This window comes from Plectropomus leopardus, chromosome 12 (genome assembly GCF_026936395.1).
Source record: "Plectropomus leopardus strain MGB_pleo_1.0 chromosome 12, ASM2693639v1, whole genome shotgun sequence".
In the NCBI taxonomy this organism is placed as follows: Eukaryota; Metazoa; Chordata; class Actinopteri; order Perciformes; family Serranidae; genus Plectropomus; species Plectropomus leopardus.
In genome coordinates, this window is record NC_142187.1 from 6,216,477 (window position 1) to 6,231,939 (window position 15,463).

Here is a 15,463-nt window from a genome sequence, read left to right on the forward strand (position 1 = left end):
TTTTAAAACTAATTTTTAGTGATTTGAGAGACATTTCTTGCCAATTTGGTCACAGCCTTTTGGCCCTATGTTTAAAAAAATGAACACATTTCACTTTCAATGGTCAAATATCTTGTGAAAGGTGTCTGAGCTCAGCACAAGAAAAATGATGTCAACCCAGGTTTTCAAAGGGTTAATATCATGATGTGTGGAAGATGCACTGCAACATGGGTGTAAAGAATTTTGTAGTGTTGCACTCTTTGCACTTTCCATCACTGATAGTGGTCTGATAGTGGTTTAAGAGGAATAGTCCGGATAGACATGCATGATGGATGTCACGGATATTGCGGGTGTGTGTATGTGTGATAAACCCAAAATTGTATGAAATTTTTGTGAACTAAAAAATGTCCATATTAAAAAAAAATTCACATATAACAATATGAGAAAACATGGCACAGACTATGAAGTGCAATGCCGCTGATTCTCCCTCACCTCATTTCCTGTTATCTCTTTAAGGTATCCAGGCTAAGCACCGAATGCCCCAAAATAATAAAAAACATAGTATAAAAGTAAGATTGTCCTCATTTCATATAAAATTTGATATCAAATAGTTGATGTGAGGATAGAATTTCATTCTTGCTATCCACATTGTGCTTCAATATGACATGTGCTTTGAATTTAGCATTGTTTTGTGTCTCTCTCTCTGCACAGGCTCTTCAGGAGGCGATGATGAGCATGCTGTGGTGTTCGGGGAAAGGTGATGTAATCGATGACTGGTGTCGGTGTGATTCCAGCGCTTTTGGCACAGACGGGCTGCCCACCTGCGCCCCACTTCCCCAACCTATGTTAGTAACTTGGAACAATATTACCTCAGAGCACATACCATCCGTCATTTCACTGGCAGAACTCTATCTCACGCTGCACTGATCTCAAGTAATGTGCCATAGGGATGCATGTGTACACCGAATTTTATTGCAAGTAAATATTGCAGCCGTGGATGGATTGCTGAGTGTTATGTGTCTGTGCCCAGGGGCCCATAGTTTTATAATGCATCCATGATTATAGCGACCATTGATTTATCTCTCTTGTCCGGTTCGGGAGTGCTAATCAATGAAATGAGCTGCTGTATTGATCGGTTGGCATGAAAACCTCTGTACACATGGGTCTCAATGCTACATAGCTGCAGATCCCTGCTTTAGAGGAAGCCAAGTCAGACATCAAGGTCTAAATGGCTGTATTTTCTGTTGACAGAAGTGTTTGTGACATTTCAGGATGTGTTTTCATTGGGTTGCACTTTTGCGGAACGCAGGGGGATGATGTTAGCTGTCAATTACGGTAATGAGACTGGTTTGCTGACAACATCTTTCACTCAGCGGCTGTGGTTTTGCATCTCTGTCACTCTGTTGCCAGGCTGAAGCTGTCTTACACCTACGAGCCCAGCAGCTCATTGGTCATCATGGAGTGGAACCACACGGAGCCGCCAATCGGCGTGCGGATCGTCGATTACCTCATTAGCCAGGAGAAGGTGACAGAGAGGACCGACCACTCCAAAGTTGAGACAGGTACGTCGGCCCAGAAATGCCCACATCAAGAGTTTGGCTATTGATGATAAACAGGCACCAACAGTTGGAGCATTGTGAAAAAGGCTTATGTTGCCAGGCAACCAGTGATGCCAGCTTTAGTAGTGTTTCTGAGAAAAACAGGAAAAATATATCTTTTAGACTACTTTACGTATGCTACGTACATAAAAAAATGTCACCATCCACGTGCTGGCACAGGTGCAAAACGATGTTGTTCTCTTGGATTTGTGTCATTCGGTTCCTGCAGCTCACTGCCTGTGTTTTCAAAAGTCACTGAACCAGCAAGAGAGACTGTTGATGTTTTGGATGTGCACCACTTTGAGATGGGTAATGAGTAAGTCAGTTGGCCTCGCTTTGTATGGGCAGCTGTTGGCCAGTGTTCATTATTTATGCTGGCTCAAAGCAGAAACCCGCCAATTTGTCAGCACCATGTGGCCACATAAGCTCAATTTGTTTTATCTAGTCTACCACCTGGAAGAAATCTCAGTCCAAAGGTGAGAAAAGAGGGACTTTATCGTACTGTGGGTCTGCAGTTTGCAACAAAGGCTGCACTACATTGAGTGGCTTTACATGCAAAATATACAGAATACTCCAGGACTTTATCTTTGAGGCCTGTGTATGCTTCCCATATTAATGTAAATAAATAATGATTTTTGTTTTTCTTCTGAAACTAACCATGTGTATTAGTTAAACAGGGGAGTATTGTACCGTCGTACTTTTAATTTGAAAGACTGTATGCATCTAATGAACAGAAACTGTACATTTGCTCGAAGATGGAAGTGTATTTTGAATAGGCAACATGCATTTAACAGGTGTAAATTGACGTGGTGTCCCAGAACGTCAACAACAGACACAAAAATCCATTGTACATGCGACAAAATGTGAGGAGTCTGGAGCAAAAATGTGTTGCACGAGCACAGCCTGCCCCCCCGTTCCCCCAGAAAATAATGGAGATAAATAATCACAGTGTGCTGTATACATGTCTAAATAATGCTATTAATACCAGAAATACACTGGCAAATCAGAACATGTTGAATTCGTAAAAAGACCTAATTCATAATGTCTAAATGGAGTATGTTGTTTATGACCCTCATCGAATTCAGAATATTGTCATATTCACAATAGTAGTGGAATATTGGTATGCATCTGAATGGACCCATTGTATCAACCCCCTATTGTCAGACAAAAAGCTAACTTGAATTTCATGTCGTATGATAAGAGTATGCCCTGAGGTTTGGGGAAGCACCTCAGTGTTTGTTACAGGCCTATTTTAGCTGTAGTTTGTGAGGCCTCCACAAGATGGTGTACACAAGTAATAATAATAATGGAGGGCTGACAGGATTTAGTTTGTTGATGAGACTGAAATCTGGACTGCAGTTCCACACTGGTTTCTCATAATCAGCTGTGCATTGTTGTCTAATTTACTTCTAGAATTGTATTCAGTGTTGCAGGAAGGGAGCCTGCATCATACTGGTAATGACATATGACACTTATGAACCTGTCTTTTCTCAAAATGAAACACATCATCACAACGGTGTTTAAAACTTTACAGTAAAAGTTCTTCGTCTCTTTCCAAGCGCTTGTTTTCAAAGGGGTTTATATTTTTGTTCCCAGTTTAATCCATACGGATTCAATGATTTGCTTATTCAGGTATGTTTTCCCTCAAGTTTCCACTAAACAAGAGGAAATCATATAAACAGCCACAGCAGCAGCAGGAGTGTGTGTAGCGCTGTCATCCATAACAGAGCGCACAGCTTATTTGGCTGTGGCTATATGAGCGGAAGCTGGCAAAACAGGGGCAGTTTATTTTAGCAGTAATGACCCAATCCATAACGGAGACTGTTACAGTTCCCTGTGAGTAGCAAAGTTTGTTGTGGCTTAATGAGAGAATAAACTGTATTAGTCAGAACAGTAAGGATCATTAATCAGTGCTGGGGATTCAGATGGGAGGGGAGAGCAGGTGAGCATTTTCTTTATTAGTGCTGCTGTTACAGTGAATATGAGCTATAGGCTCTGCAGTAATGTTCTTTTTAGCTGTGAGGGCTTTTATATTCTTTTCAAAACAGTGTACCATAAGTTAAAGCATTTATTTAAGTTGGTATTTCAAAGCTCTGGCTGCAGATAAAAAACATTTACCACCAACTCTATAAAAATTGTCAACGGTGTGGTGTAAACTCTGCATATACATAACAGTGGCTTGACTTTCCCTCCCCTTCACAATTGTATTGCAAGCAGCGCGGTATATATCATAGACCGGTAATGCAAAAGAATATAATGTAAACAGTTGTCACAGGGCATTTTCTATTTCACAGTACTCTAAACCTACCTGATGATGAAGACGTGCAGCCGTATTTTGCCCATCACAGCTGTGGAGATGCATGTTTCTTGAATATTCAAATCAAATGCCAAGGAGGAGTTTTGAATATTTTTCTGCTGGAGGGACAAAACAGGCTAATTACCTCAGTAATTAACCCTTAGGGCTCGCTTTAATATTACAGCCACTCATAACACTCTTTGCACAAAATGCACTTTTCAAAATCAGGCTATAAAAAATATTATACCTTAATATCATTTTCTACTTTCATTGAGTAGATTTTCAACCAACATCAGTCCTAATCACAAATATGAAATATTCATTATATTTAACTGGGATATGTTGGTGATTTAAAGCGACATTGATTGTGACAGTCCACCTAGTGGAAATAGCATGTATTTTCTCCATATGCCAACTATGGTCATCAGTATGACACCCAGAAATAATGCGATGCATGTTTTTATGCTTTGATGGCTGTGGGATCAAAAATTACAGCTTGAATGGGTTTCAGTGGTGCTTTTTTTGCACTTAACAGTATGAATGTATATATCTTGTTTACACAGTGTATTTTAGACTTAATGTAGGAGCTGAGCTAAAAGATTACATAAAAATGCACAATTTTCCCAAAATATATGCCATATGCATGAACACAGTCAAAATTATCAAAAATTGAAGAATGAAAAGTGGGTAAAATGCCCAAAAAGTCCCAAAGGGTTAATAATGTCTTTGTCTTAACTGTACTTGGGTCTAGGTTTCCCAACATGTTACCTGCTCACTCATTCACTGATCATTTGAACAGAAGCGCACTGTGCTGCCTGTAGTGGTATAATTATGTTGAAACAACCTCAGATCACCCTGAATTCAGCTGGACGTGACAACCTGCTGTCTGTGAGCTTATTGCCCCCTGCTGTAAACACATTAAAGAGGGTTCCACAAAGGTGTGGTTGGGACATTTTTTGGGAGTTTTTTTTAGCAGGCCTATGGCCCAGTGAGATCAAGTCAGTTAGTCACCAAAGTATCCATAGCATTCCTATGGAAGTATTGAATTGGTGCTGAATGATACTTTGACGTATCATTACAAGTTGTGATGCAACTGACAGTGATTAATGAAATATGTTAGCATCCATATATCTTTTTTTATACTGAGAAATTTTCTTTGTTGTACACTTATGGTCTACAACATTGTTTCTTCTATTGCTTTTCAGTTCTGACCTTGAATCTTGAAGTGAAGTTCTGAATTGTGAATTATAGTAGTACTGTATGAATATTCAACACAGTCACCAGAGAAAAAGAAAATGTTGTCATGCTACATCACTGCAAACCATGGCTACATTAGATTTGCACATGAGGCAGTGGATAAACTGAAACTATACAATTCAACATTGTGGTTAACATGGGATTAAGTTAAGCAAACAAAAAACACTTGGTTATGGTTAGAAAAAGATCATGTTTTAACTTATAATAACTGGTTTTGGGCCACGTTCCTAGCACAAGGATTTATTAATGTCCGAGGGAAAGAAACGACTCCTTTGCGTGCCTAAAAAGCCACTGGAAACACAGCAGCAGCTCACTACAAAAAAAACATGTTTGGTGGTTGAAAAGCCACTGAAAACAGCACACAACAACAACTTACTTTTTTTTGCCTTTATTAGATAGGACAGAGTGATAGCGGGAAAAGGGGAGAGAGAGGGGATGACATGCAGCAAAGAGCCGCAAAGTGGAATTGAACCCACGGCCACTGCAGCATGGACACTGCCTTCATATATGGGGTGCCTGCTTATCCACTGAGCCACCGGACTCCCCAACAATTACTTACTAAATCACAATCAGTTTTGTTGTTTATTGGTCTCCAACAGCGGTCTGCAGCTTGGCAGGCGTCTCATCAAGGTGACACAACATCCACCCACCCCTCCACCTCCTGATGGCAAAGTCAGATATTAGTTTACATCACTTTAAAAACATTAATATGATATGTATGAAATGTAACGTACGAAGCCTACATTTTCTTCTGGAAACTGGGCCAGGACATTATCACCTGCCTAGACAACAATACACAATAAGGTGTTGTGAGTTGCACAAAATATGATAGTTCATGTATATTATTGGATATTACCCCATTTGCTAGAGATTATATAGTTTAGAGGGGGAAAAGTAGATTACTATGTTTGTGTAAATGATGAAATCAAATTATGCATAATAGACTAAAAAATTAGGTTTAGGCAAGGAGGAGTAAGTGGTGAGGGTTTGAAAAAAAATATAGGAGAGGTAGCCGTGAAAAATGTATTGTAGAAATTTTATAAAATAAGGAAAATGGGGGGTACAATCAGCAGAAGAGACAGAAGATTAAAAGAAAAAAGAGTAAATTAATAGTCTTAAAACTGAATCAAAAAAATACTTTTAAAATATTTTTGAAAAAGGGGAATGAATAATTTTAGAATAAAATTTAAGGCCAACCAGATCATTTGTCAATGCCCAATTTCTTTTTATGATAAATTCAAAACACAGAATTCATGATAATTAAGAAGCACGAAAAGGCATGCAAGAAACGTAATGTAAGACTAGGAATGAAATTCAAAATCACACTTTAATTGAGTTTTCTTGGGAAGAGATTAAACAGTTGATTAATCTTTAGCTAATGACCTGATATTATGAAATGATTCTTTGGATCATGAATTTGGAATGATCGTAGTAGTAAAATATTACGTTTAGGCAAGGGGTTGGAGGTGGTTACGGTTAGGAAAAACGTTTTACAGGGCTAGACCTCATGACCAACTTAGAGGGACTTCAGATTTTGCTGCCGATACTGTGCTTTAGTAGTACACATTTCTGTTTTTTCCAAACAAACTTACAATTACCACAAACAAGCTGGCACATGAAACATGGGGCTTTTGTGGCCCCTGGAGTTTTTTGGCCACCCTGCCAGGGTGGTAATCCTGCTTTACTGCCAATAAGCTTAGGGTAAAGAGATGGAAAGTGCACCATCAGTGGAACTTCAGTACTAACGTATGGTGACTCCAGGAGGACAACTGCAACTTTAATGCAAGGGGAGACTTTTGACGAGCAACAATGAAATATCGCTTTAATGGCAAATGTGACCTTTCAGTTTCTGTTTTGGAATTTTGGAACATAATTTCTTCCTGTGCCCTTTGAACAAATTGTCTGTGTCAGCTCACCATTACTGCTGTGTTCCATTGCCCTAACAAAACAAATGTTTGTCCCATCCCCTAATCTGTGCTGTCAGAGCGATAAACACAGAAGATGAAAACGGTGGATGCTCAAGTATCCAGCATGACTTTCTGTGGTCGAGAGAACATTTTGGGGCTGCAGTGGCTTGATATAATGTTTACTCAGTCTTAAAGTTCAAACAAAGTTCTTATCGAGCCACAAAGTCAATCTCTCAGGCATCAGAATGGTACTTTGGTACAGCATCAAAGTTTAACGTTTTTGGAAAGAGTTAATCACGATCAGCGATATCAAAAGAAACATAATTTCTTTGTGACGCAAGAGGAAATGCTGAAATCTCAAGTACAGATTAAGTCATTTAAGCAAAAATGACCTGCTGATGTCTCTTTGTTGCTATCTGCTAACGGTTCATACAGAGATATAGAGGAGATAGTGAGGGATATTCCAATCAGATAAGCAGTCTTAAAGCAAAAGTTCTTGTATCTAACAAGATACTGGAACTACCATTGAGCTGATGGCAGTGTTTTCATGGAAATTAGTATTGGTACTGGGCAAGCAACACAGGAACTGTGGCACAGGAATATTCCACTCAGTCGATTGTTTCTGTCATGCTGAGCTTTTCCAGTTTACCGATTCTGTTGCACTCTAAATAAGACAATGCATGTTTCCATGGTGTCATGCACTTTAGCCATCCTCATTAAAATAATGAAGGTTGCTTTCTTTCACAAGGAAACGTCTTTACTATCCCTTCAGCTCCACAGCAGGGTAATTTTTTTCACATTTTCCAGCCAGTTTCGTAGCTAATCACAAGTCTTTCTTGGCCCTTTAAGGATGACATAGATATTATGCGTCGTTGGCATTGGAGAAAACAGACTTCATTAATTGCTTCGAAACAAACTCACTCACACCACTTGCCTGGGAGGCCCAATTCATCACTACGGAATTGAGGCAGAGGATGAATTTATCAGCCTCTACTCGTTTGTTGCCTGAAGCCCCAGTTTGTTCATTCTCCTCTGTAAGAAATGCATGACTTTGCAATGTTCAAAAAGCTGAGTCTACAAGTAGTCTAGTTATGCTGTTTGCATAGTCTTTGGGTTTAAAGATGCCTTTTATGTACAACATGCACTGTAATTTCTTCCTTACGATGTTTGCTTCTACTTGCAGCCTACTGAGTTTAATTTTTATGCTGCCATACCACTGATAGCCATGGCTGGAGGCTTGTGGTTTGGGGTTGTCCATCTGTCCGTCCTATTCTTGTGAAAACGATATCTCAATTACACTTTTAAAGCATTTCACTTCTCAAAGCATTTCTTCAAATTCTGCAATATCCACTTGAATGCTGCAATGAACTGATTCGATTTTGGAGATCAAAGGTCAAGGTCACTTTTACATCATCTTGCTTATTGATGTGAATGCGATATTTCAAAAAAAACTTTAACAATTATTTTACAAACGTCCACTTGGGCTCATTGATAAACTGATACTGGTAATTTGTTGGTCAAAGGTCAAGGTCACTTTAACAATGCGTCCATATCATTCTTATGAATATGATTTCTCAAGATGGCCTTCAAGCATGCACTTGAACTGAAGAACAAACTGATTCGATTTTGGAGGTCAAAGGTCAAGGTCACTGTGACCTCATCTGTCTCATTTTTGTGAACACAGTATCTCAAGAACTGAGTAGGATTTTATTTTTATTTTTTTCAAATTTGGCTCAAACGTCCTCTTGACTCAGTGATTTAGCATTTATAATTTGGTTGGTGGTTAAAGTTCAAGGTCACTGTGACCATATGTCTATCTCATTCTTGTAAATGCACAGCCGTCCACTCAGACTCAATAATGAATTGATTAGAATTTGGTGGTCCAAAGTCAAGGTCACTGTAACCTCATCTGACTCAGTCTTGTGAGAGCAATGTTTCAGGAAAAGCTTGTGGGATTTTTTTTTTAATCGGGAAAAATGTTAATTTGGACTCAGTTAATTTGGACAGTTAACTAGTCAAAGGTCAAGGTCACTGTGACCATGCAGCCATCTCATTCTTGTGAACATGAGACCTCAAAAACACTTAAAGGAAATTACTTCAAATTTGGCTCAAACATCCACTTGGACTAAAGAAGACCTCACAAAACATGGTTTTGGCTACAACTCAACAATCCAAACGTTTGTCATGACAAAATTTCACAAAAATGTCAAATAGGATGAAATGATAAGATGATGATAATTCATATCAAAAAAGGTCAAAGCTCAACTACACTTTTACATCATAGTGGTCTGCAAAAACACTTTTTTGGCAATTATTCAACACCATAATTCAGTAACAGAAAGGGAGACATTTGATCAGATGCTGAATTGGTGATACTAATCTTGAGTGTTCACTTTGAAAGTGCTGATTGTATAGATCTTCTGTGCTGCTGCGGGGTAGATGTGTGTGAATCATCCATGTTTTCATAGACAGATAAAATTGTAGCTCTAACTTGACTGGTCCGTGGAGGCATATAATTTTGAGGTGGTAATTCTAGTTTGACATAAGGTCAACTAGTTTTAGAAATTCTCTCTTTCAGGGTATTATAGACCTCTTTGCAAGACCCTTTTTCAATTCCCTAAACTTGGGTTTATAAAAACAAAAAAACCCAATATTAGCCATATTAGCCAAGGCCATTTTAAAATAAGGTAACAAGGCATATTTAATTTTATTAGGGGGAAGTTGTAGTCTTTTGAGTAGAGTACCTCCTCAATATGCCCGTTTACTAAATATTTCAGTGCTATAATCCACCCATCAAAAAAGATTTGTATGTTATTATGTTATAAAACAGTATTTGACAAAGTCACTGTCTACTATTTTATAATACTAGACTTTTCCTTAAGGATTTTATCTGATGAAGTTGGAAGTAGTACGTGAGAGATTAGCATCTGGTCCAATAAAGACAAAAGACCCGTACCTTTCTGCTGCAGCACATTGATGCTGGCGATGAATCAAGTCCACCCTGAATTGCAAAAGACCTCCACATCAGTTGAGGGCTGTTTAAAGTGCGGGGCAGCTGTTTTGACTTTGTGACCATACGGAGATATTTGTTGTTGTGCTGTTGTAGGGAGGATCCAACATCCAAGTTTCTTCACTTTGGATCAAGTTGAAGCACATCAAAGGTTCTCTAATGGGAAATAACATTTTATGTGAGGTCCTTTTTTGGAAAAATATCATAAAAGTTTTTCTTTCTGAAAGAGAAAAAAAGGTTTCTGCCTCTGAAATATCAATGCTAATTTTCTTGACTATAAAACTACTTTGAAACTAAAAGAGGCCTTACTTTAGAACTGCTGTTCAATTATATTTGCATTTGTTGTACTGGGATTTGTAAAACATATGTTTTTTTGGTACATACAAAGTGCACCTCCTCCATGTTTGGGGAATTTTCAGGTCTTAGAAAAAGTGCATTTTAGGTCACAAGAGTATAGGGCTTGCTAACATGTCCTGGAACAGTATTGAAAAGTACTGAACATACAATATATGTATAGCAATTTAGGGTTAGTTATCCTTTCCAAACATTCAGTTGTAATATGGCATGTTTGATAGGAAGTCTGGACAGCACAAAGTAGTCTGTACAAGAGCAGGTATGACAAGCATGCCACACACACTTTTTGAGCCAGTTTAAAGCAGTAGCAACTTATTTTATAGACCACATGGGTGCAGCCAAGCAAGCCATAGACACTTCATTGACATGTCATCATGAACTTGTGGTGAAATTTACAAATCCAACGGACATGGCCACAGAAGTTTTATCCACAGTCATTTTTCATTAAGTTCTATACTCTGCTCGTCTTTTTAGTTGTTGGTTGTTTTTTTGTTTTTTTTTACATTTGGGGGCAAGATCTGTACTATCAACTAAATGCCTTACTACGTTCAACAGTTTTTCCCTTATTTGACTAGAGTTTGGTGCGGAGCAGATTGGGTTGATTAAACCTATTTGCTGCAGCTGAAAACAGGGCTGCTGACAACCATAAGACTCAATCAATGGAATTGGCAGCCTGAAAACCAAAACAAAAGGTAAAAAGCTGTTTAAACCCACTCTGTAGAGCAGACCCTCTCAAAGTATGTATTCATTAATTTATTTTTGATATAAAGAACTAGACAAATCCTTAATCCTCTTTATTTTTAATATAAAGATCTAGACAAAACCTCCAACCCATAGGACCACATAGGCAATATGTTCCTACCCGCTAGTATGATCCACAGGAGTGTTTCCGAAATTTGCACCCCTACAGTTGAACATTAGAATAGCTTGTATGTTACAGCTGCAGTTTTAAACATGTGGTTAACATAGTTAAGTGGTCACAGTTGCACCCAACTATGTGATTAGGTTGAGGCAGCAAAACTCCTTGGTAAGGTTTAGAAATAAAGATCATGGTTGGATGAAAGACCTGTGTTTGTTTGACCAGTCCATTCAAATTGACACATCGCCAAATATCAACCCTTTTTCATTTCCCTCAGTGTATGATATAGATGCCAAAGGCACCTCTTATAGCCTTTACCAGGCTTTCAACTAATTCAAATGTTAATCTGTGACATTCATACAAGACTTTCATTTAGGAGACCACAGTTTGTGTCCCACATGAAACCAAAAGTTAATGTTGTTTTAACATATGTAGTTCACGTACAGTAGTTGTGCATTGATGTTACTCACATGACACACTTACGTTGTATTAGTTTATTTTTGTGCAACAAACTATAAACATAAAGCATGATCTGTTAACCCAATCATGACCCCTTTTGTTAGGGGCCGTTTACAGGGCAATGGTTCTTGCATAAAACATTAAACTTTTGTTGTTGTTTGGCCATTCATTCCAAAAGTGTGTTGGGGGCCTAAAAATACAAACTTTTGAAACCGGGTTCCAGAGTGTTATCTTTTGAAGTTGCAATCCCTTCTGTTGCAATGTAAGCTGGATATGCGCAGATTTTGTGAGAACGGTGGCATCACAGCCACACTTTGCACATGGTGTTCTTCTATGGTGTGTCAGTACAAATTTACACCGCAAACTACTGGCTTAGCATTGTTACAGTGTTTTCAGTTGTTTTTGTGGATCTGTGTACACAAGGATAATTTTCAGTGTTATCATATGAACATTTTTTTTTAAGAATTCAAAGGAAAGACTTTTTCATTTTTAGCGGGGCTGTTGTCGTTTAACTGTGGCATAAACCTAACCAAGTAGTTTTGTCGCCTAAACCTAACTGTGACCGTCTTACAGCATTCATCATGTGTCACAATGGGTTTCAGCTGTGTGTCACAAAAATATGCGAACATATTTTTTGCTACGAGACATAGAGGGACAGAAAAAAGAATCGGTATTTAATGAAATAAGAATGGAATGGAACAGCTTGGTTTGACCAATCCTTCTCCACCTTACCCTCCTTGGACTTTGTCGGTCTTTATACTATGTTACAAGACTACCGTCAGCATCACTATCACCACTGGAAGTTGCGTCTAAAAATAAATGTGAATATTGGTTGTATGCTACTTGCACAAATTAGTTATTTGGTGGTATTTTTCAATATTCTATATTGAAAAGTGCAGCTGTAATGTAATGCTTTCATTTTCAATACTGGCAATAACGTTGTTAATATTCATTGCAAAGTCAAGCAGAAGGGAGAAGGTTAAGGTTTTGTTATTGTCAGAGAGTGCGAGACCTTGCTGGAAGCAGTATGTTCTCCTGCAGACCATATGTACCGACCTCAGAAAGGCCAAAGCAGAAATGATTCATTCATTTTTAGCCTGACACAAAGTGCACACAATTGTTTGGCATATATCACAAAGTATGACTGCAAATTAAAAGCCTTCCCTGATATAGACGGAGGATGATGGAGAGATATATGTGACCCTCTGTATTCAAATAAAAGTTTGCTGATGGCTATCCGAACCTTTCCACCCACTGAAAACAAATCCAAACATAAAACTTTCTCCTAAAGAACAAAGGGTTGAGAGAGAGCTAGACTTGCAAATATATATGAACCCCTTCACCTTCCTTTTCGTTGACCAGACACCAAGAAGATAACGCATAGATCGGAGGATTACACAGTTTACTGAGATCACATTCTGTAACTTCTGGGTGTTGAAGTTGTCAAAACTTTTTAACAGCTCCCTTTCAGTGCCATTTGGACTCTCCGATGTGCGAAATTGCCTGGCGCGCCTCTAATTACACTGAGTGAAAGTCATCCAGCTCAAGTTGGTGTGGTTCAGCTGCATTTAAGGGGGAAATAGAAAAAAGACACTTTATGTAGGAGAGCTTTGATCGGAGCTTCCCGCCTTTGCATCTCATCTTTAGCAGATGATTGATTACTTCGGAGACCGGCACCCTGATGTGAAGACACAGGCAAAGATGGCTGGGCATGGATGTTGCGTTGAGTTACGAGGGAGATGAGAGCAAAGGGGAGACCACCAAGGAGAGAAGAGGAGTGAGGGAAAGAAAGGAGGAAGCAGAAAGACAGTGGCGAGGTTGAAAAAGATGGAAAGATCTGGAAATCCGCCTGTACGGTGTGGTTTTGATTTCAGCTGTCAGTCTTCTGTCATCCCAGGGAATCGGTCTCACATGAGCTGATGTATAATTCTCCACAGATCTCCCCTTGGCTGCCTCTCTCCCCCTCTCTTTGCCTTTTCTTCACCACTCCCTCATCTTTCCTCTCATCTCCTGTTCCTCCTCTCCATCGCTTCTCTTCCCCTGAAATTCTTATCTCCTCTCTTTTAATCTTTTGTTCTGACCACCTCCTCTTTTCTCATCCTTTTCCATCCTATTTCTCGTAGTTTGGCCTTTTTTCTGGCCTCCTCTTTCTTTCCCTCCTTTTTCATGTTTTCCTGTTTTCTTCTCCCAAAAGGCACTAAGACAGGGTAAGACATGGGTCAAACAGCATTTGTTGGATAAAACATCCACACAACATACAGTTAGCCTTCAGTTTTCAGACAACCATTACTGCACTCAGGAAAGGAATGTCAACAGTTACTCGGTTAAGCATCGAGAATACTTTTAACCAGTCTATTGATTAATTCTGCCATTTTTCAGTTTACTGCACTACACGGCACCCAGGTCTGGTGGAAGCAAATGTAACCTTGCAGCATCATTGATTCGGAGGTTACCATTTGTAATGCTGTCCCGCCCCAACAGCGTTAATGTAGAAACATTGTGTCCACCTGCCTGTCTCAGTTAGCACCCTGATTTTCGGCTGCAAACCCCCTCTGGCATTCTTAACTTCTGTTCAATCTGTTAGTGCCTCTAGCAGTGTCAGCACAGCAAGTGGCACTAACATAGTTAACAATCTTAAAGGGTTTTAGCGGCTCAATGCTGCCAGATTGGAAAACTGTCTGACCAGAGGCTCAAAATTATAATATTTTGATCGTATGCCACTCCCAATTACAAGAACGAATAGGTTGAATTTATAATTTTAGTAAACAAGTATTTAAATTTCTTTTTGGCACATCTTCAAATCTACCCATACCTACTGCCTTAGAGAGAAGCTATTATTGGCTGTAAGGAGATTATGAGAGAAATTCGTGAACACAGATAAAGGAGCCAGGAAGTTAGTTTAGTTCACACCAAATTTTAACTAAGTGCTAATGGTAGGTGTCACATTGCTCAAATTAGTGTACATTACGCCCATTTTGGAATTCTTGGTCATACAATGTACAGAGGGAAAATTATCATACAAATACAATAAATATCATACATCTGGCTGCACTGTTGAGACTCAACAGCAACACCATTCTGGCACTTGCAAAGCATTACTAGTAGCAAGCATCAATCCAGGTGGTGTGCCATGCTGCATTGCCAAGGCGAATGTTAGCTCACCGCTCGATAGTGGGCGGTGGGCACTACATGTTTGCGCATGTTATCCGGAGGCCCCCAGGAAGCGTGTCAGGCTTTGAAGCCCATTTTTGGAGTAGCGAAACAGAGGAATTACAACTTCTGGTTTCATCACTTCATGCCACTTGGCCCAAGAAACTGTCTTCTAACAGACTCACATTTGGAAAAAACATCTTTAACTCATAGGATACATTGGTTTGAGCGTCATAATGGCCGCAAAATGACTTGTTTCCCTCTCAAGACTTTGTCTCCATTCAAGTTAGCTAAGTGCTGAACCAGAAGTAGCCTGCTTGGTTGGCGGGAGTCTCTCCAGTGTGCTTGCTCTATGGGTCCGTTGGTGACACAGAGCTAATTCAACTGGGTGATTTTATACTGTGGAAATGGAGCTCTTGTGGCTTCATGCACCTCTTAGCAACATCCATAGCAGTGAACAGGGCCCTGCTGCAAATGCTGTATCCAGGTCTTCACATACATCCGTATTTGTCAGGGCTGGCCGGCTGTTTGTCAGCTCAGCCAACAGACTTTTTGTTTTTAAATTTTAGATATGTAGAACACAAACATAAAAAT

General features: G+C 39.3%; 1 protein-coding gene across 2 annotated transcripts in view; it reads left to right on the forward strand.

Annotated features, from left to right (window-relative positions):
* The window catches only part of astn1 (astrotactin 1), a 513,900-nt gene that overhangs the window by 451,361 nt on the left and 47,076 nt on the right, over nt 1-15,463 (forward strand). For both annotated transcript variants that reach the window (XM_088085587.1, XM_042497522.2), the window contains exons 21-22: nt 691-824; nt 1,390-1,541. In XM_088085587.1, coding sequence (XP_087941713.1) covers nt 691-824; nt 1,390-1,541 — 286 coding nt within the window. The remainder of the gene's footprint in view (nt 1-690; nt 825-1,389; nt 1,542-15,463) is intronic.